Source organism: Patagioenas fasciata, chromosome 1, assembly GCF_037038585.1.
Source record: "Patagioenas fasciata isolate bPatFas1 chromosome 1, bPatFas1.hap1, whole genome shotgun sequence".
In the NCBI taxonomy this organism is placed as follows: Eukaryota; Metazoa; Chordata; class Aves; order Columbiformes; family Columbidae; genus Patagioenas; species Patagioenas fasciata.
The window spans coordinates 99301895-99322961 of record NC_092520.1 but is presented as its reverse complement, the minus strand read 5'-3'; the positions used below and the strand labels follow the sequence as shown (position 1 = coordinate 99322961).

Here is a 21067-nt window from a genome sequence, read left to right as displayed (position 1 = left end):
CCTGGTAGGTAAAGAGAAGAAAGATTAAATAAGGAAGATGTACAAATTAGCATTCTAAGTGTCTGGCTTTGTCTTTCCCAGTTAGCTAAAACCTAACTCAAGAAGGACTAATCATACTCCCTCAAAGAAGGAATGTGTCAATCTTAGGGGCTGTCACCCCTTTTGTTTCTCATTGATTAAAAATACCCGTACACTGCTGAAAAGTCATGTTTTGTTCACCTTTCCGTATGCCCAATGATCACTAAACTCTGCCATTCAAGATTCCAAAACATACCTTTTAGACAAACGCATCTTTTGAGATGATGTGAGGAGGTATATTGATTTACCAGAATACATAAACACTCCCATAGGCTTTACTTTCTTATTTAGTAAAACAAAAGCAGCGCTAAAGAAACACCAGTCTGGAGAAAAGCAAACAAACGAACACCAAAACTTTACAACTGGAATAGAATACTGTTCAGCTACCAAAGATGATTAGCAGCAGATTTTTAACTCATTCTCATGTAACCTTTTAGGGACACAGTAGCCACCAATGAACAGTATGTCTACCCTTAAAAAGCATGCTGTAAGCAGGGGTGTCAAACTCAACTTCACCAGGGCCCACATCAGCCTCATGGTTGCCTTCAAAGGGCCAAATGTAATTTTAGGACTGTATCGATGTAGGAGTTTAAGACTGTATAAATGTAGAAGTCATTACTCCTGCTATAAAGCATCAGCCTGATGTTAGTCACTTAGCCAGTGTGACAACTTTTTTTATTTGGGACAACCTGTACTTGCCGGAAATGAACATTTTCATAGCATTCAAGTCTTCTGAGCTACAAAACAAGCAGGTGGAAGTAGACATACTTTTAGGATTTTATTTAGCAAATGACTGCAAAGAAAGGTAAAATCAAAGAGAGAAACTTACAACTCAAACACCATATAAAGCATTCCATCTGAGCTGTATGTCTCCAATAGTTCAACAATATGAGGATGCTTCAGCATGTGACAAATACTGGCTTCCCTCTTCAGATCTGTGGAAGATAATAAGGTAGTGTATTAGCTATATAATCAAGCCGTTGAATTAAAAAAAGTTGAAAACAATTACAACACAACGTATAGAAACATGTCCACATCTGAAATTTCTAATAAATTATTTAATCTTTATAAAAAACACTGGTGAGATTAATTTTTCTCCTTCAGAACTTAAGTATGAAAATAAGTTTAAACACTCATGTAGATCTCAAAATATAAAACCACAAACTCCATATGCTTTCTTGATTTGATCTATTAATAAAAGATCTCCTTGACAATAATATGAAGAAATATATGCATATATGCATACTACACCAAGATTTTAATCCTATATATCCAACATCACTGCAAAATTATTTCTAAATACAGAAGACAGGCTCTTTCACCATACTGCAGAACTCTTAAAACCTGTAGATCTCTAATCTTATGGCCCTGATCAAAGAAACGTCAACAACAGCAGGCTGCCCAGCATCACATCCAGCTGGGTTCTGAACACCTCCAAGAATGGAGACTATACAAACTGCCTAGGAAACCTATACTGGGATCTGATCAGCATTATAAGTAAATAAGTTTCTTTCTTACATTTACATTTCTTGGAGTTTACTTCTTTAATTGTGATTTTGTGGTTTTTTTAAATCACAATATATGAAATGACATTGTGTCATGGTTTAACCTGAGCTAGCAATATCACCACGATAGTCGCTCGCTCACACCTTCCCCGCCTTCCCCCCATAGGGGACAGAATCAAAAGGGAAGGGAGAAACCTGGATTGAGATAAACACAGTTTAATAAAATAACAAAATACTAATCCACTACTAGTAAATATATTATATATAAAATAAAAATAAAAAATACTTAAGACAATTCCCCACAAACTCCATCCACGCTAAGTAGCCAGTCCAAGGAAGCGATACCTCAGTCCTGAACAGCCAATCCAAAAGAGATAAAAAAGGAAATAGGCAGAAAAGCCCAGAGGCCTCTGCAATGGTAAAAGGCCGAACTAAACATCCTGACCGAAATTCCCCCAGCTGCGCCCCAGAGCAAGCAAGAGCCAGAGAGCAAGCAAAAGAGCAACCCAGAAGGTCCTGACTCTTCTTAAATAATTAGCATGATGCTAATGGGATGGAATACTCTTATTAATCAGTCTGGATGTCAGTCAACCTCTTCCCCATCCATGCCCCCCTTCCTCACTGCCTCACACCTGTGGGCAGAGCTCAGAGGCCTTGGCTCTCAGACCAGAGCAATTAAAAACATTAACTCTGTGCTGGGGTGTTGTCTTCTTGTTCTCAAACTAAGTCCAAATAACGAGCATGTTAGCTGTGAAAAAGAAAGGTTTCTAATTGCTGAAGAAATTTAACCCATTTTCAGTCAAACCAGCACAAACTGGCATAAACTTAAATCAGCATATATTAGCCTTCCAGAGAAGATGGAAAAAAGCAGAAGCAGTTGTGGTTAATGCAAGCAGAAACTACTGTGACAACTCTCAGAGCTCAAAAATTTTTAACCAAATAACACACTTTTTCTGATCACAAATCAATCCTTCTGTTAGTATAGATGTGTAAAAAACCAAACTGCATTAATTTTCTTTCTTCTTTGTTGAAACTATTTGTCATGGTTTAACCCTGGCCAACAACTCGATCCCAGCAAAAGCAGTATAGTACATTTCTTATTTAATCATACTTATAGTTTGTTTGTTTGTGGTTTTTTTTTTTTTTTTTTTTAAACTTACCACTAGCATACTAGAAAAACAGCGAAAGCCTGAATAAATAGCCTTGATCATATTTTGAGAGGAGAAGAAAATACCAGTCTGTATTCTGAAGTAGACATTTTAATTTTTTATTCTTTCCATACAGTTGTTCATTGTTCAATAATGACCTCCATATATATTTATGGGAAAATATAAAGACTTTCTTGGTTTGAGAATGCTTACCACATTGTTGTGCTATAATAGAAAGAAATTTCAAATGCATTATTTCCATATGTGCCCTATTAAATTTCTAACATGAATCAATAACATTCAAAAATACAATCAGCAAGATGAACACTCTTTCATGTAGCAGTTACTCATATTCATGCTGGACTTTTGATCTTTTAGTCATCTATAAATTCAGAAGAAAATCTCAGAATTTGAAAATGACTGAATTTCAAGCTAAGAAAACATTTCGGGTTCACAAAGTACAAATTATCTTACTAGAATTTTCACATTACACTTGCATTATGCACTTCCTCCCTCACATCCTTGCAAATATAATCTAAAAGCAAAATGAGCAGAGCAGCCTCTTAGAAACCATTATATAATGCCATCTAAGGTAGTGGAAGTAGAACAGCAAAAAGAAGTGAATAACTGTCTTTCATTGATACAGAAGAAATTTTAATAAATTAATATAAAACTTGTCCTTTATAAAGAGATTAAAATCTATCAAGTAAGAAGACAGCAGTATGTCTTTCTCTATTGAAAATACTCACCTATCAGTTTTTACACCACCTTAATGCAGAGGAACTACTAAAACCATATTGTAAGGTTTCATCACACTTAGGCAATGATTCAAAACTAAATGATTCCCACCTCTTTTCTATACAGTGAGGTTGTCCTCGGCTTTCACTCAAGTACACATCCATTTTTTTCCTAAATAGGATCACAGGTAAGCACACCAACAGGTGGCACAAGAGAACAGAAAACTATGTGGTTCTGTGAATGACTCTGATCTCCAGAAGTTACGCTTTTGTTTTGTTTCTTACTGTATAACAATTTTAATGCTACCATGTTTCACCATGGTATCCAATATCTACTTTAGATCAAAAGCAAAGTGAAAATCCAATAGGAAACTATGGAAAAGTTCATCTTTGTTTACAGGTAAAAATTTTGGCAGCTTCCCTTATTAATTTCTTGAGGACTTTATTTATATTTTGAAAGGAAGTAGAACTGTAAGAAAATATATGCTGCCATCTACCTTGTTCCTTTTTGTAATATTGCATGAGTGAAACAATTGCTCACATACTGAGCATCAGCAGCAGAGGAAGGAGAAAGTGGAAAATAAAATCGCCAAACAGGAAAACAAATGAACAAAGGTCACAGAATGAGGTTTTGTATGATTAAGAGGTCTTGGGGCTAAGAGCAGAAGAAAGTCCTATTTCAAAACCAGCAGTGATTTGTTTAACAGTAGACCTATTAAGAGAGAAGAAAACTAGGTGTAAGGAGACAGACGAGTACATACCACATCGATTTAACAGAGGCACAGGGCAGAAAAGAGATGATGGATTCTGAAGTCCATTCGGACTGTGACCCAAATGTCAAAATATGTCAATGTTTAAGACCAGTAAGAAGGAAAGGAGAGGGAGGAGAAAAGGCAGAGAGAAATGGCACATGTATTTCTTTGTTTTCACTTAAAAAAATGACACTATCATACACTCAAACCTCTATCAAATGTTTCTACCAGACTGAATTAAATTTCATCTCCACATCTTCCTCAAGAGGTAATTAAAATCCCAAATGCCTATAGATACTGTTCCAGTTCTGAATACAGCATAAAACCAAGCAGATGTTTGGCTGCAAGCAGGTTACCGAAGATTTCCTAAGAAAAACCCCATTATTATCTTGTGAGCCACCGTATTATTTGCAACTTATCATTTTGAATATAATATCATACAAAATATTTGTTACCCCTGTTAAGTTTTCTAAACCTCTGCCGAGTATTTTAACCATGTCATGTAGTTATAAAGGTCCCACACATCCCATATCAACATAAGCCTTTCATACTGCAAACATCTTAAAGAGTTTCAGGACAACTCTAGAATCTGCCAGTGGATTAAATTTGTTTTAAGTAACACTAGGTGACATGTATCATTTACTAATGGTTATGTATCTCATATTTAGAACAGCCTCCTTTAGTAGGAAACAAAATTTAGCTAAAATAACAGATCCTAAAGAAAGACAAGGTATTAGAATCTAAAACAAATGGTAATCTTTTAATTACTGGACTTTTCACTTTTTATTTGAATCCCTCATCTATTCATTTTTCTCTTCTTGATGTGGCTGAAGCCGTCTCTGTCAGCACTTCTTTCGCAATTAAACATTAATGACAATAACAATACTTAATACAACAGTAAGGTTTAAAAGTACAAGCTTAAAAAGTTTCTCTGCCAACTGCATGAAAGGTGTTGTTACAGAACCAGAAACAGGGAGAAAGATGTGGTGTTTCATTTAACTTGCTTAACACACAGTCTGATATTGTACATCAGAATTTGAAAAGCATTTAAAAGCTTTAATTTTACATTACCACTACCAATGTTACAGAATTTCAGTCTGTTTACAAAACTTTGAGGGTTTTTTTAGCAACTGGAGACATGTTCAAGTTTCCCTTTTACACTTGGCAAATTATTTAGAGTCACTGTTGTTGCTACTGAAAGTTCACGCTGCTATAACAAATGAGAATTTCTAAGACAGAAAAGGGATTTTGCAGCAATAATCACCACGCAGAAAAAATGCAGCCTTGTGTTTGGACAGTGACACTGAAAATTAATTGCTGGAAACATTAGAAAGGTAACTGCTCTGAATAATTCTAAAGAAAGATATATCAGACTTCCACAGAAAATATAAAATATGAGCATCACTTAAAATTTTCATGGGAGTTAACTACCTACTATCCTATGCATCTCAGACAATTCTGACAAACACCCAACTTCCTTTCAAAACCTGATATCCAAAATTTTAAAACAACTCAAACACAGCAAATGTATTTTGAAAGTATGTTCATGGTATCCTACAGCATGGAAGAATTAGATGTTCTCTAGCAGCCTGAATTATAGCACCATTTTAACATTTCAAAAGGGACACGCACAGGCTGTAGCAGCCACATCTTTAAGGGGGAGGGATCACATCAAGTTTCTAAACAAGATGGAAGGCATACATAATTTTAAAATGTATAGTATTCTGATTTTCCAGGTTCAGTCCTTTAAAGGATTAGTTCTCCAACCACGGCTGGGGTATGACAGTATTTTGAAAGCAAGTATTTACATAAGTAGTGAACTCCTTGCTTAAAATGCTTCTATATATTTTGTACAGTGAATGTATGACTATATATAATTTAAATAGATGTGGTTTTAAAAGAAAATCAATAAACTTTTTTTCAATTGATTTTGTCATTTTCACCTATCGTCCTTCGGTTTGTATCATGGAGAAGCTGCTGACCACTCCAACTGGAATTCATTCAGATATAACTAAACTGAATGATGTAGCTCGGGAACATGCCTGATGCGCTGCAGTCCTGAACAGGACACAAGGCCAGACTAGTCTTAGTTCAAAGTAACCCCCTGCAGTATGTACAAGGCAGACACTGAGACCTCAGCACCAACTGTTTCACACTACAAATATATTGAGTTTTGTCTTGTGGATTAGCCTTGGTTAGCTGCCAAAATCCCACCCAGGCTCTTGCCCACTCTCTGCTCTCAGGTGGCCAGGGGGTAGAAAATATGAACGACAGGAACAAAAAAGCTCATGCATTGAGATAAAGACAGGGAGATTGCTTACCAGTTACTATTGTGGGCAAAACAGCCTTACTTGACAAAGTTAACTTAATTTATTGCCAATTAAAATCACAGAACTGTTGGGGTTGGAAGCGACCTCTGGAGATCATCCAGTCCAACCCACCTGCTAAAGCAGGTTCACCCAGAGCAGATCACACAGGAATGTGTCCAGGCAGTTTTGAATGTCTTCAGAGAAGGAGACTCCACAACCTCTCTGGACAGCCTGTTCCAGAGCTCTGGCACCCTCGAAGTAAAGTAGTTTATCCTTGTGTTTAGATGGAACTTCCTGTGCTTCTATGATAGAAATATTTATTGATTTGCATAGAGGGTAGGAAAATGATAAACATTAAACCAATACATTTCCTCCCCCCTTTCACAAGGTCAACTTCCCTCCAGACTCCTCTATCCCCAAATCGATGCAGGAGGTGGAGGTCATGGTCAGTCACAGTGGTTCCTCTCTGTTGCTCCTTCCTTCTCACATCTTTCTACTGGTCCAGCACAGGTCCTCCATGGACTCCAAGGGGTACCTCATCTGCCATGGTGAACCTCCTCCTTCCCTAATCTTGGTATTCCCTCCTTCAGTTCCACACTCCTTTGGTCGCACTTCCAAAGCCAAGTGAACCTTCATGGCAACACTACCTTAAAAAGCTTCCCTGTCCCCTCATTGTTTGCTCATTCTTGCTCCTCTGTGAAGGTTATTTTTAGGCCTTATTATTCTAACAATATAGCAAGGAAATCAATAAAAGCTCTTGGTACAGTCAACATACTGCAACAGGAATGAGCAGCTGGAGGGCGGAAGATCCCATACTGACACTGGCAATGAAACTCTGTACTACAGAACTACAGTGATGTTTCTGCCCAAAAGATGTTTTGTTTTTCTTCCATGAGAGAGTATTCCCCTTTCTCTTAATTAAAACCGCACTGCCTGCCTTCCTGGGATATGTGATGCACTCCTCATCATGCAGATATATCTGACCAGTTAATGACTTCTTGCCTCAACAAGTAGTAAAGCTTTCCTACCTCTCCTGCCTCCCCTCCCACACTCTTTGGGGTGGCTAAAGGTCCATGGTAGCCAAGCTGATTTAACTGCTGTTTCTCCCTTCATCCCACACACATTCTTGCCCTCTGTTCCACTGTGCAGCAGCCTGGAGCTTGTCAAGCCGCTAAACCATTTCAGTGTTAACTCAGTAAAAAAACCATCACTTTTTTTCCCCCACTGGCTCGGTGTCTTGCAGTCTGAGTATGTGAAATCGCTCAGTGAGCAATCTCAAGTATAGAACTTGGCTTAAAAAAAAGGAAAGGAATACGCAAGGAGAAAGCAAATAAGACTGTGAAAGCCAGCACTCGGAGCTGCTTAGGATGTTGCAAAACACAACTACAAGCACAAACACATGCCTTTCCCTGCATAGTGTTTCCATTGTCACCAAATCTGTTATTGTATAATAAATCTGTAACTTAACAAACATGCTTAAAACATATACAAAAAAGAAACAAATGCATACAGCTTGTGAATGGCTCTTGATAAACACATCATGGTAATCAACAATTACAATGACAATGTCAGATAATCCATCTTCAGTCAGTATATTTTGTTTTAGTGCTACTGCAGCATTTGGAAATACAATGATGGCATGAAGAAAGAAAGCCAAAATACAGTTACAGCTAATACTTAACAACTAGAATCCATTCCTGAGCAACCCCATTCAGAAACCTCTGAAAATCTCCATTTAATGGAATCAGACTTTAGAGACACTCACTAAATTCTGTATAACTTCCACTCTCTATTCCATTCCATTCTTTCCCAGTGTTTGGACATACATATAAACATTGTAATGGCTTTTTAGCTGAAGCTGCATGTCCTGGGAGACTTAAAAGGCAATTTTCCTTTCTCAGTTCAGATTTCATCGGCTAGGAAGAACATGAAAGTGGGTGTAAAAATGCACTTTCCTTTTCTCTCACTAATTCTACTACATCCACCAGACTTGTCCAGAATTACATATCTGACAGATATGGTAAGCTGGTTTACATGGTTGTGTCCATGAAAGCAACTCTTCCCTCCTTTTACTCATTTGCTCACTTTTATTGGCCTACAAATAAGCAATGCTTCGTAAGTAAGATGGTGTATTTTGGGTAATGAATCAACTTGAACTAATAAATTTGTTTAAGAATGTCTGAAAGAATATCAACAGCTACCTATTTCAGGTAATTGAAAGCAAATTATTTAATTTAATTATAATTCTTAGCAACTTTTTACAAAGCGTCCACCACAATGACACACACACAAAAAAGTCACATCTAATCTTTCTCAAGCAGGAAGAAAGATTGGATAAATCCATATCTCTCCTCTAAGATTTTCTACATTCTACATCCTCTTGGTTTATACTCAGCAGCAGGTTCAGTGAGGTTGGGGGAAGGAAGAAGACGGGAAACAGAGATAACTGAAATCAATGCTTCCTGGATTTTTATTTTAGACAAACAACCTGTATTTTAAAACACTGTTAGCAGATCTCATTGCTGCAAAGTAGCAGTTTCAAAAATGTTTCACAAACTGGAGTAGGAACATGATAATCAGAAGTAGTGTTACAAGCTCCATATATTAACTTATAAAGGAATAAGGATGGTTCTCTCTGTTGCAAGTTTGGACTTCCAAATAGAAGTGGCATTGCTGCTGAAGACATTTTGGAGCCTCTGCTGTAAAATCTGAAACACTTTCCTTTTCTCCTAACATTGCTCTGTTTTCAACAATTAACGAAAGGAAATTGAAAACAGTTATTGCCTCTCAAGCCATGATCAATCAAATTATGCAAGTGGGTTCACTACTGATAACCATATTATATGAAATCCCTTGTTCCCACTTGTTACACAGCACCACATAATTGCCTGAAACCCAACACCTTCCCAACTACCACAGACCACATGTTATACTACAAACCACAATTTTAAATGCTTTGTGCTAAAATGAATTCTTTAACAGAGGGAAGTGGAAGGGTATGTGCAGCAGTTGATCTGTCAGAATACTCTATGAAACTTCTTTAAAAAAGTAAAATAAAAGAGAAAAACTATTAGATACAAGGTGTGCATTTGGCAAAACAATGGTACACACTGGCTGGAGCACTGAACTGACAAAATGTTCAGCTGTAAGGTCACAGTAGTCTCCTTTACTTGACTGACCAGAAGGTCACCATTTCATAAAGCTACCCAGATTGTTTTTTCTTGTAGTGAAAACTGATAAACATTTAAAACTAGCAGTTCCATTAAAAGCAGCAATTGTTCCCTCTTTTGTCAACTCGTTTTCCCCTCCTGCAGCATCTCTCCTGTTCATGCTGGCGCAACTGCTTGTGCAACTGCACAATAAACAGAATGAAAGAATTGATCCAACCGCAAAAAATCTTTTTTCCCTCCCCTTAGAGCTGTTTTTCAGCCAGACTAGTTCTGGGTATCTGCACAAACACTTATGAGCACAGCAACAGAAACAAATAGATTACAGCAGCGTTGCTCACCTCAACAGGAGCACTATCTTAAAATGTTTGACAATATGTTAAATCACTACTGTCTTGTAACATTGCTGTCCTCCCTCCAAATACTAAAGAAGTCAGAAAATTAAGAGCACTAGATTTCACAGCATTATCAGGAAATGCTAACTTGCAGTAGGTTTATATTTTCATATATTTAACTGTAACTCAACTTAAAATTGAAAAATGAACTTGTAAGTCAGGTCCTATTTCTCTTTCCTCTGTCATTTCCTGCGTTTGTGCAACTCCACGTCAACAAGTGTACCCACAGATTTCCCACTAGGTGGCAACACAGCTCCTACTCTGACCTGGTTTGTCGTCAGCAACTGAACACAAAAGGTGGCCGGATTTATTTAGCTGCCGAGAGCTTTACCTTTGGCCAGTTTTATACCATTGATCTGATTAATGATGATTACAGTTCAGGCCTAAGAACAAAAAAAGTATGTCGACCTAAAATAATTAGGTACATCCAGGGCTAAGCACCCTTTCATCCAGATTTCGTGGAAGATCATTCTCTCCTCTGTGCTTAAGGAGCCATTCAGAGCTGACGACTACGCCAGTAATCTACCACACTGCACACACCGATAATTGTATTGCACAACTAGAATACATTTAAACACAGTTTGCTGCTGTTAACCAGAAGTTCTTTGTTTAATTCATGAAACTATAACAGAGCAGTGTGTTTACTGTGTGGAAGTCCAGCAAAAAGCTTTAGAAAGCAAGAATCTGCAAGTAGTTTGGTTTAAATCACTGGATTTTCTCTTTTTTAAAGGAGAAATATAATCACATAGGGCGGGGTTTTTCTTTTTTTTTGTTGCTTGTTTGCTTCTGGGGATTTTTTTTGCTCTGCGTGTGTGTGCATGAATATATGTGTTTGCGTTTTCTCTTCAGTCTTTGGCCAGGGTAATACAGGTAATGTGTAACTCAGTGCTGAGAGCATCATTATCAATGTCAAACTCAGATTGGCAGAAAATGTTTACACGTAACTTCCAACATCCCTTTAACATTTTGGCCAAAATTCACTTAGGTAGATCAGGTTAACTGAAGTTCAGGCTTTGCAGTTGCTTAAATGAGTTTTTAGTACTCACACACTAAAACATTATGACATTATATCAGTTAAGTGCCCTCGAAGGCAATAGAACATTACCAAGAAAAGAATGTTACTTGATCCTGAAAAACTAAACGGTGTTCCTGTTGCTGATAATTCTAATATTTGCAGTTTTCTTTTTGTCTGAAATGTATTTTCTTCTGTGGCTTAGCCTTTACCTGAACATAATGATGGAAATATACTTTCTGCTGTTAAAAACGAACCTCAATTTTACACGAAAAAGTCTGGAATTTGAAAGACACAAAGGAAATCTATTCATAGCAGATTCAGCTAGTCTAGACAAACTATCCCTAACTCTTGTTCTAGAAAGGGTTAAATAATCAATTACACTGCTGTTGTTGAACAACAACAGGCAGAACAGAGTGCCCAAAGGCACTCAGAAGAGGGAACTGGCTGCTTAAGATGCTTCCCATACAGACAAAATTTACTTGTTCGTTTGCTTTGATCAAAGTTTCTTTGGTTTTGAACTGCTGGGCTCTACACAGTCAATATGAAACCACTTGCTCACTAATGCCAGAAAGGATATAGTCTGTTTTGCCCATATCAAGCCTAGACAAGCCAGGCAAAAAAAGGCATCTAAAATGTCAGTTTACTCTGATTAAATTTATCCTACAATATCACATCACCCAGCGAGTGATAGCATTTTGGTTGAGGTGGCTGTGGCACACAGCACAGGTTACTTTACAGTTTTTCTCAGGTAAAATAGTGCAAGCTACATTATATGCTGCTGTACTGAGACAGCCTGAGTACTAAAAGCTACACCACGCTGAACTCTATGGTATCTACAATGCACTGGGGAGATGCACCCTGAGTAACAGTTGACTATCTGGCAACGTTTATGGATGATACAATTCTGCGCAAATAGGAAACCCTACAGTAGACTGATGTCTGAATGCTAGAAAACTGTTGCCTTAACAAAACTTGTTTTCTGGATCAGCGACAGAATGTCAGGAATCAGATAACTCCTTCCAAGTAGTAGTAATCCAGGATAAGAAAAAGTTAGTTTTGGTCTGTTCCACTTCTGCACATGCAATTCTTTGCAATTATGACCAAAAGTCATAGAGCATTTTTTCTTTTCTTTGTTAACTGACACATTATAAAGCAAGTTTTGTAAAACAGGTGTGCATGACTTAGTTCAGCAACAAAGAAACCCACTACAGGATGTATTATTTACCAGAATTTTCAGGATCTCCTGCTAAGAACTAAACAAAGTTTTAACTTGGCATTTTACTTCCACATATTCATGAAATACTTTAAAATATTGTCTATTGGGGTTGTAGTGCTTCAAATAACATGTTTTTCCTTTTCCACTTATGCAGTTGCAATACTCTTCCAAGCCTCTGAAACCAGTGCCCTTAAAATATATCTTCCCCTTTTCATTCCACAAAAATCAAACTTTAGTGATGAAACCAGTGCAACTGAGCTCAAACTTGTTTCTGGCAACATTCAAGTCACAGCTCTAGGAATAAGGCTTAACTTGTCCAACTTGTTTTGGATGGTACAACAGGCTGAAAATACTACATCATTTTACTAATAGTCATTTACGCTCTTCCCTGCAAACTAGACAAAAACTGACAGCGGTAACATATTCCCAATAAAGAACCTATTCAATGACAATTTTTCCTGTGACCCGATTTGAAACCTTTTGCAACTTAAGGTCATCTGAGAAATATTCACACGTCTCCTGATATTTAATGAACAATTGTACTTGACCAATACAGATATGAACCATTAAGAAAACAGTATTTCATTTCCCCTCTTTACTTTCTGGTGATAAGCGAAGAACCAAAAAATACCTAGGTTTATACTTAGTAAAAACTGAGTTAGAAATAGTTCAGTCATCTAAACCAATTTGCGATCTTGGAAATTATATCAGAAAGTAGGACATACAGGCTAAGAAACAGTTCATCTGCATAGCTTTTTAGGTAATTTTTAGCTAATTTCTGAGGGAGTTTCCCACTGCCTCTGAAATTCCAGGTGATGCCAATGTTCCCTGTTACAGTGTATTTTGAGGGACTGGCATCGATCTACAAAGCCTTGCAGTAACCAGCTAGGGATAATGGATTGTTCCTCCTGTTTGACAGAGCGAAGGGTAAAGTACTTACACTCATAGTACTTGCATGTAAAACACTCAGAACTGAATGAACTTTCTTCAGGTGTTAAAAGAATTGACTCAAATTCGTTCCAACTAATCTGTACTGTCTCAATCCTGCACAGTTCGCATGAGATCCATTTTGTTTCTTTGGTATTCAAATGTGAAATAATGAACAATTAGAGTAAGTACAGAGCCTTATAAATTCTGCCAATTTTTCTTGCTCTAAAGTGCAAGAGCAATGATAAGCCTGCCTCTATTTTAAATGGTCAAAGCATACAGCCACTATTATATTTTAGAAGTCCACAGAAGTAGAATAAGTTATAACAATCCATACTGTCTCTGTAAAACAGCTAGAAGAAACAGCGAACAGCATTCTTTTGTTAAAACAACCAAATTTCCTTTCCTCATAAATAAGCAAAAAAACCCCAAAATAAAAAACGAAGTATCTGTCTACATTAAATACTAACCATGTCTTAACATGACAACACGTGATTGAACGCAGCATTTTCCAGATCCTGAAAACATTCTGAAGCACAGTTAGTTGCACAATATGCACTCCCCACCCCCTCCTTGAAGAAGGAAGCAAATACTAGCTCCAGTTTGACTTCCCCTCTCAAACCTCTTCTGGTGAAATGACCTGTCCAGTGTATCTCAAGCTGCAAAATCATGTTCTTATTTTTCCAGGACACTGCAGTAGGCAGAGGAAGACAAGAAACTGAGGCAAGGAGGGGCGTATTTGCCACTATAGGCCAGGGATGAGTTATGCACCCGTGACTTAGACATAAAACTCAAATTTGCAAATCCATGACATATTTATGCAGGTTGTATATGCACCTGCAACAATTAAAGAGCCTGCTCAGGTCTAGCAGAATTTATTAGCTTAAATGCAGTATATGCAAAACAGCTATGCTGCTTCAGGGCATGATGATACAATGTAGTCTCTCCCAGTCAATACCTGAATACATAAACTATGGTGGACTCGAGTTAGCCGCACGTAAGGTCACTTGCTACTCATAGTGACCCTGGTTCTTGAGGATTTATTAGCCCAGCTAAACACGAGGTACGGATACGCTAATAAACACTCCCAGAAATGGAGTGCCAAGAAAATGGGGCTGACACCCTCCAACAGGTCGAGAGAGGTTCTCTTTCCCCTCTACTCTGCCCTGCTGAGACCACATCTGGAATATTGTGTCCAGTTCTGGGCCCCTCAGTTCAAGAAGGAAAGAGAACTGCTGGAAAGAGTCCAGTGCAGGCCAACAAAGATGCTTAGGGGAGTGGAGCGTCTCCCTTATGAGCAAAGGCTGACGGAGCTGGGTCTCTAGCTTGGAGGAGACTGAGGGGTAACCTCATTAATGTTTACAGATATCTAAAGGGTGAGTGTCATGAGGATGGAGCCAGGCTCTTCTTGGTGACAACCAACGGTAGGACAAGAGGTAATGGGTTCAACCTGGAACACAAGAGGTTCCACTTAAATATGAGAAGAAACTTCTCAGTGAGGGTGCCAGAGCACTGGAACAGGCTGCCCAGCGGGGTTGTGGAGTCTCCTACTCTGGAGACATTCAAAACCTGCCTGGACGCCTTCCTGTGTAACCTCATTTATGTGTTCCTGCTCCGGTAGGGGGATTGGACTAGGTGATCTTTGGAGGTCCCTTTCAACACCTAACATTCTGTGATTGTGTGATTTCTGGACTGTTGCTAAGCTGGAGCTCATGAATCTCAACAGACGCCAGCACACTGTGCATGCTTTGCACATCCACGTGCTTTCTAACACATTCCACTGTACCTGTATTACTGTGCTTCTTTTTTATTAGCTACAATTCCTCAGTCTCCATTTACTATGGAAAAGTGACATTTAGCTGCTTAAACCATCCTGTTGCATATCCTCATCCACGAAGAACTAATTAGGGAAATAAAATGGCCTCAGACCACAGAGAAATTCACAGTTTATATATATCCTACATTTTCCTCATACTACAGTCAGTTTGGAAAGCCTATTTGTAGTTTCTTGTGAAGTACAATGGTTAAAACACAATAAACCGCACCACGGTATTCTAAGCTGAAAGAAAAAAAATAAACCTCTAAATACATTTTTTCAAACCTTTGAACCCTTAACATTGAGCCTAAAGCTTTGAACTTTTCAGCATTCTTGAGATACGCTTTATTAAATTAAATTACCTTTCATCTTTTGTTTTCCAAATGCCACAGAAAACCATGAAACTGGAATACATTTAAACCTTTTGTTACCACAAGCAATATTCTTCACATGATGCCTGTGCTGACTTACGAACCATCATAGACACAAAAGTCCAATGTTTTGCCAGCAATGAATACTGGAATCAAAGAATGGTGAAAGCAATGATATATCTGTCATAATCCATTTTTAAGAGTTTTTGCAAAAATACATGTATCAAAAGTCTAAGAAGTTATATGCCAAATTAAACTTTGACAACTGTCACAATAGCCTGTGGATTTTAATCGAAACATTGACTGAGCTTTAAGTTATTGTAATTAAGTGTAAACATAAATACCACACAAATGGAACAACCATTTCTCCTACAGACTATTTGCTTTGTTTTGCTGTCTTTTTACTGTAAATTTATCTTCAAGATCCTGAAGTACTGATAAAATTCACATGACAAAAATGACCAGTTGCCTGCTAACAGCAATGAAATCTGATTCACTGTTTTTATTTTGGAAAAGGATTTTAATATACAAATCTACTATTCACACATAATGTAATTAGTAAGCATAAAAAACCTGTAAGAAAATTTACTGTAACCATCATTTTCCAGTTTGAAAAGTTAAAAAATGTTCTTCCACTTCTTGTACATCCCTCATTACTATAACACATTTTGAGTATAATCACCTAATACTGTAAGTTACAAGACCTTGAGCAATAACTGCTCTTTAAGTTGGACTTTGAACACTCTTTGAGTGGCTAAAATCTGTTGAAGAATGGACTTGGTCATGGAAATGAAGTATCAGCATAGTATCAGATGAAAGGGAAAAAGTGTTCGCTTTCTATAATCTTTCAAGACCTAAACAGCCACGGAGTTGCAAGAGGATCCAACAGGGACCTGCTTGGACAGCAGATTTAATAGAGAAAGGTCTAGAACAGAGCTTGTGTGTTTTTACAAGCTTTTTCTTGACATCTTGATACACGAAATGCACCATCCTTCTGGCAAAGTTCAGATTGATAGAATCAGCTCCACTGCTGTAACAACCAAAGCAAAACCACCTGACCCCACAACATTCTTCTGGGTTAGCCTTTGTGCAAAAGCCTATGAAGCAAATGAAAATGACAGTTTATATTTTGGTAATGGAGGAACATCATCAGTTACTCTAACAAACCAAAATTACTCCTTTTCCTGTTTCAGCATGTTCTGATAATTATGGCATCACATCAAAATGCAACATGTATATCACTTAATGCCCACAAGTAAGTCCAAAGAGCAAACAGGAAAACTATGCCCATCTAGATCATGCTAGTACACCTGAAAGGAAAACTGTCTGGTTTTAACTTTCTGCCAGTGAGTGCTACCAGAATGCACGCTCTACAATTACAGCAGAAGAAACATTGCAAAGAGACTTTTTCTTGTTCCCTTTTGAGCCTACTAACCAGATGCTGAAGGAATTTCAGAGCAGTGGGAAGATGGAGAGAAGAGAGCAAAAGTGAATGCACATGCACCCTGTTTCCCCGAAAATAAGACAGAGTCTTACATTAATTTTTGCTCCAAAACTTATTTTTTTTCCTGTATAGCTGCTCAGACATTAACTAAACTGTCTTTTTAAATGAATTGTAGCTAGGGCTTAGTTTTGGAGTAGGGCCTGTATTTCAAGCATCCTGAAAAATCATGTTAGGGCTTATTTTTTGGGTAGGCCTTATTTTTGGGGAGACAGGGTAGCCTTCACTGCTCAGATAAATTTATGAATAGTTAAAAAAACCCATCAGTCTTTATGAAATTAGGTGTGGGGTTTAGTTTGTGGGGTTTGTTCTGCTTGTGTTTCTTTTGTTTTTAAATCAGATTTGAGAGACTGGAGCTCATAGCCACCATTCCTTGGACGTGGAACCCCCTCAAACTGTAGGACCACCTCTGTCAAGAACAGGCACTTAAACACAGTGTATCATTTTGCTTAGAATGTGAATGGAGCTCCAACTGGTTGTTTACCAAATATTAAGGTTGGAGATATCACTCAACAAGGCAATCAACATATTTTCTGTCTTAACATGTATTTCTACAATTGAAAAGTCATCCATCTTGACAAGTGTTACAGCAGACCTTTATTGCAGTCATCATTTCTCTTGAGTTAGTGTGTGGAAATAGATAGATACATCAGTGTGAAGAGCATTGGGCCTGCCTTAAGAATCCAGTCCTGTTATTATTCAAAAGATTCCCCTGGAGATCTGTGATATAAAACATAACTTCTCTTTTATGCTCTCTCTCTCAAAAAAAGTACTTATGTGGCAAAAGCTAACATATCTTTTTAGGTGGAGTTCATCTTTGGAAGTATACTTGAGAAAATATCTTTTCAAGAACAGCATGAGAAGAATTAACTGTAGGGAACTTTGTCCTTCCTATACCACTTCAGCGAAGTGACAGCTACCAAGACCACCATTTACACAAACAAGTAGTAATACAGATCACATTGCAAGAAGATTTAAGTGTTGCCCCACTGTAGTCCTTAAAACCTGTAAACTCTGCTGGGAATCAGGTCCTTCAATAGGTTCAACTTCTCCTATATGCAAGCATTTAAGTGAACACCGATTAACTTCCTACTAAAACATGACAAGAAGTGCTGCCAGACAGACTCCATCTAACTATGAAAGAAACAAGATTGCTTAAACTCTCACAGTCCCAGACAACTGCAGTGGTAAGTTCAATCTGCAGGAATGCTGAGCCAGCATCTAGTCCACTTGGCGAGGTAAAGTACTCTTACCTTCCCCACAAGAAAGAGCCTCACTAATAGCAGGAAGGGCAAAACAAAACTATGCAAAAGTGTCACTCAGCATCAACAAAACGTAACTGTGGCAAATCTGGGGTAACCGACAACTCACAAAGTCCACACTACCTGATACAGAAGGAGGACAGAATCTTCTGAGACAGATGAAGCAAATTCTGAAATCAACATCATCTCAGCAAAGCCAGTGCCCTCAAGTTCAGCAGTTCTTACTCTTTGCAAGTAACTTCAAAAGTAAGACCTGGAATTGTTAATTGTCACTATATCACAGGCAATGTTAAAAATGACAGATATTAAGAAATCTACAACAACTGGTTCTGTCACAGTGGATCAAACAATGTATTTTTTAACCTAACTTTAGTTAGTCTTCTGGGAAACCAGAGGAAATCAAGAAGCTTGGGGTTTATATTGCTGACTCTGCTAGTAACTTTCTGTGGAACTTGGAATATATCTTTAAAGTAATTTCTCAGCTCTGTAAAGTATTAAAAGCAAATCCTCCTTTAAGTTGCTTAACAAATGCCAAGACATTCTGAAAAAACAAAATGTCACTTTTTACCACTAGTCTCACTTGCAATTGGACAGTATTTTTATTTACATTGCTGATTCACTTACTGTCACTGTGTGTATTTGTTGGTTGGACTAATATTAGGAAATCAAGCACATACAACACATTCAGCATGAGTAGGCTATCTAAGTGTCCCTGATACATGTCTTCATTAAAATAAATTACTTGTAGCTGGAAAATGCCATGCCAGTAAGTGCTGTTTCAGAGTGCTCACACTGCAGTAATACACAGAGCTATCAAAAACACTTTATTTCCTAAAGCCTTTGGTACTTGAAACAAACAAAATTGCTAGGCTATAACCCTAAGAAAACACAAGTATCTACTTAGATATGGTATAATATTCTCATCCTTCTATCTTCTAGGTACTTAAGTGATCAAAGTGTTTCAAAACCATACATCTTCCATTCCATTACTCTCCAGTGTGGAGAAGGACCGTTGTCTCTGTCAATTTCTTAAAGTTACTAGTTATACATGTAAGAGTTTCAAAACACAGAATTAGGAGGAAACTCAATGAAGTATTGAAGTTAAGGACAAAATTGAATTAATATAAGATATATTTATTCAAGATTTTTAACTGGATTTTTTGTCTTAAATTTAACTGTATAGACAATCACTTACTGTCTATACCTAACTTCTTCCATTCTAATTAAATAATTAATATACTGGAAGACGACTGACACAATAATATTTGACATGGTAGGACTACAGTAGCACATAAAATGTAGAAAATCTTTAAGAAACTGAATTAAATTCATAGGTTTCCTCAGCACCTCCAAGTCTTTAATATATTTGAATCAAAATGCTTCTCTTCACTAGGAACTTAAAAATCTCCAATATCCTACTCCATATGTTAGCCAAGATATTTTCCTTAAACTGTTTCACAAAATAGCTTCCAAAGAACAAATATTTCCATTAGCTTTCACATCAGGTAGACTTAATTGCTTCTCTTAACATTTTTTTTCCTCTCTTCTCCAAAGATTTTCTTTATTCAAAAAAAATCAAAATATTTTTTTATTTCTTCCTAGTAAAGCAACTGTTGCCCTGGAAAACGCAGTCGTCGTTTGGCAGTATTTACAACTGGACTAAATCCATTGACTCACACTCAAAAAAGGCAGATACCTCTGCATCTCTACAAGTTAATATGTGCTAATGTAACCTAAAGCATTTGATTCTCACAAGTGACTGACATACTGACATCTTCCTGAACCCCGTGTGTATTTTGAACCACCTTCTCCTCAAAGTATTTCCATTCTCCCATATAATGACATATTACAGAGACCTCTCCATTCCTATATACTTCATGCGTTAAGCCATTAATACTTGCTAATGCAGATGTTAGAATGAAAGTTTCCATGAAGATCAGGTTTGTCATTCTAACATGAAAAGCAGTTCTAGAAGAGTGATATTGCACAAGGATCATTATTTATGATATCACAGTGACATATATTTTTAGATTCACAGAACAACAAAACCCAGCATTTATGCATCAGAGAAGGTTCTCTTTGGATCAATGAATTAACAGAAATTGCAGCTCAGCTACAATTAATCTTGAGTTTTGTTGACTGCACAAACCAGAACAGAATACATACATGCTCACATTCAAACAGAAAATATTTGAAAATACAGCTGATGCTTATTTTCTTCCCTATGTTTGTAACCAGCCTGAATTATTGCAAGCACAGTTAGAAGCCTATTTCTGGACTTTTGGCAAGAATCATGATTCGTTAGACGAGTACAGACTGTGTCCAAAGACAGAAGTGGTTTGTGAAGTGTTTTCATTCTTCAGAATAGAAGTTGGAAATACCTCATGCATTTTGTAAAGAGATTAAAACAACAATGTTTAAGAATGAAGACTTGAGAGCATTGTCAAAATAAATATTTTTAAAAGCATGTTTCCAGATTTCTTTGCATAGATTTAATTATGACTTTGTTTTGCAAAGAAGGTGAAGAAATACACCTTACTCATTTGGCTTAGTGAACCGGTAAAAGCTCCCGGCATTGGAGGAATATCCTTGCTTGCCCGTTCAACCTAGATTACTTTTTAAAACGAACTTTATTTTCTCCAACTCTTTCTCAAACAGTTTGCTTTCTTAAAGAATAAGGCAGCTATAATTAAACCAGAGTTTCAGAAAAGAAATTCTGTGATTCTGTGAAAAGAAAATCATCAGGTTACATGATAAAACCTCATCTGCACACCCACAAAGGAGCACAGAGACACTGGTGTGTGGGGCAAGGAGGAATCTGCTCAATTGCTCCCAGACCCATCACAGGAGAGCCATCCACCCATCAAA

At 37.4% G+C, this 21067-nt stretch overlaps 1 protein-coding gene across 11 annotated transcripts in view; it reads right to left on the bottom strand.

Moving 5' to 3' along the window:
- The window catches only part of CASK (calcium/calmodulin dependent serine protein kinase), a 209651-nt gene that overhangs the window by 128946 nt on the left and 59638 nt on the right, over positions 1–21067 (bottom strand). For all 11 annotated transcript variants that reach the window (XM_065860249.2, XM_065860258.2, XM_065860270.2 and 8 more), the window contains exon 3: positions 908–1013. In XM_065860249.2, the coding sequence (XP_065716321.1) occupies positions 908–1013 (106 nt within the window). The remainder of the gene's footprint in view (positions 1–907; positions 1014–21067) is intronic.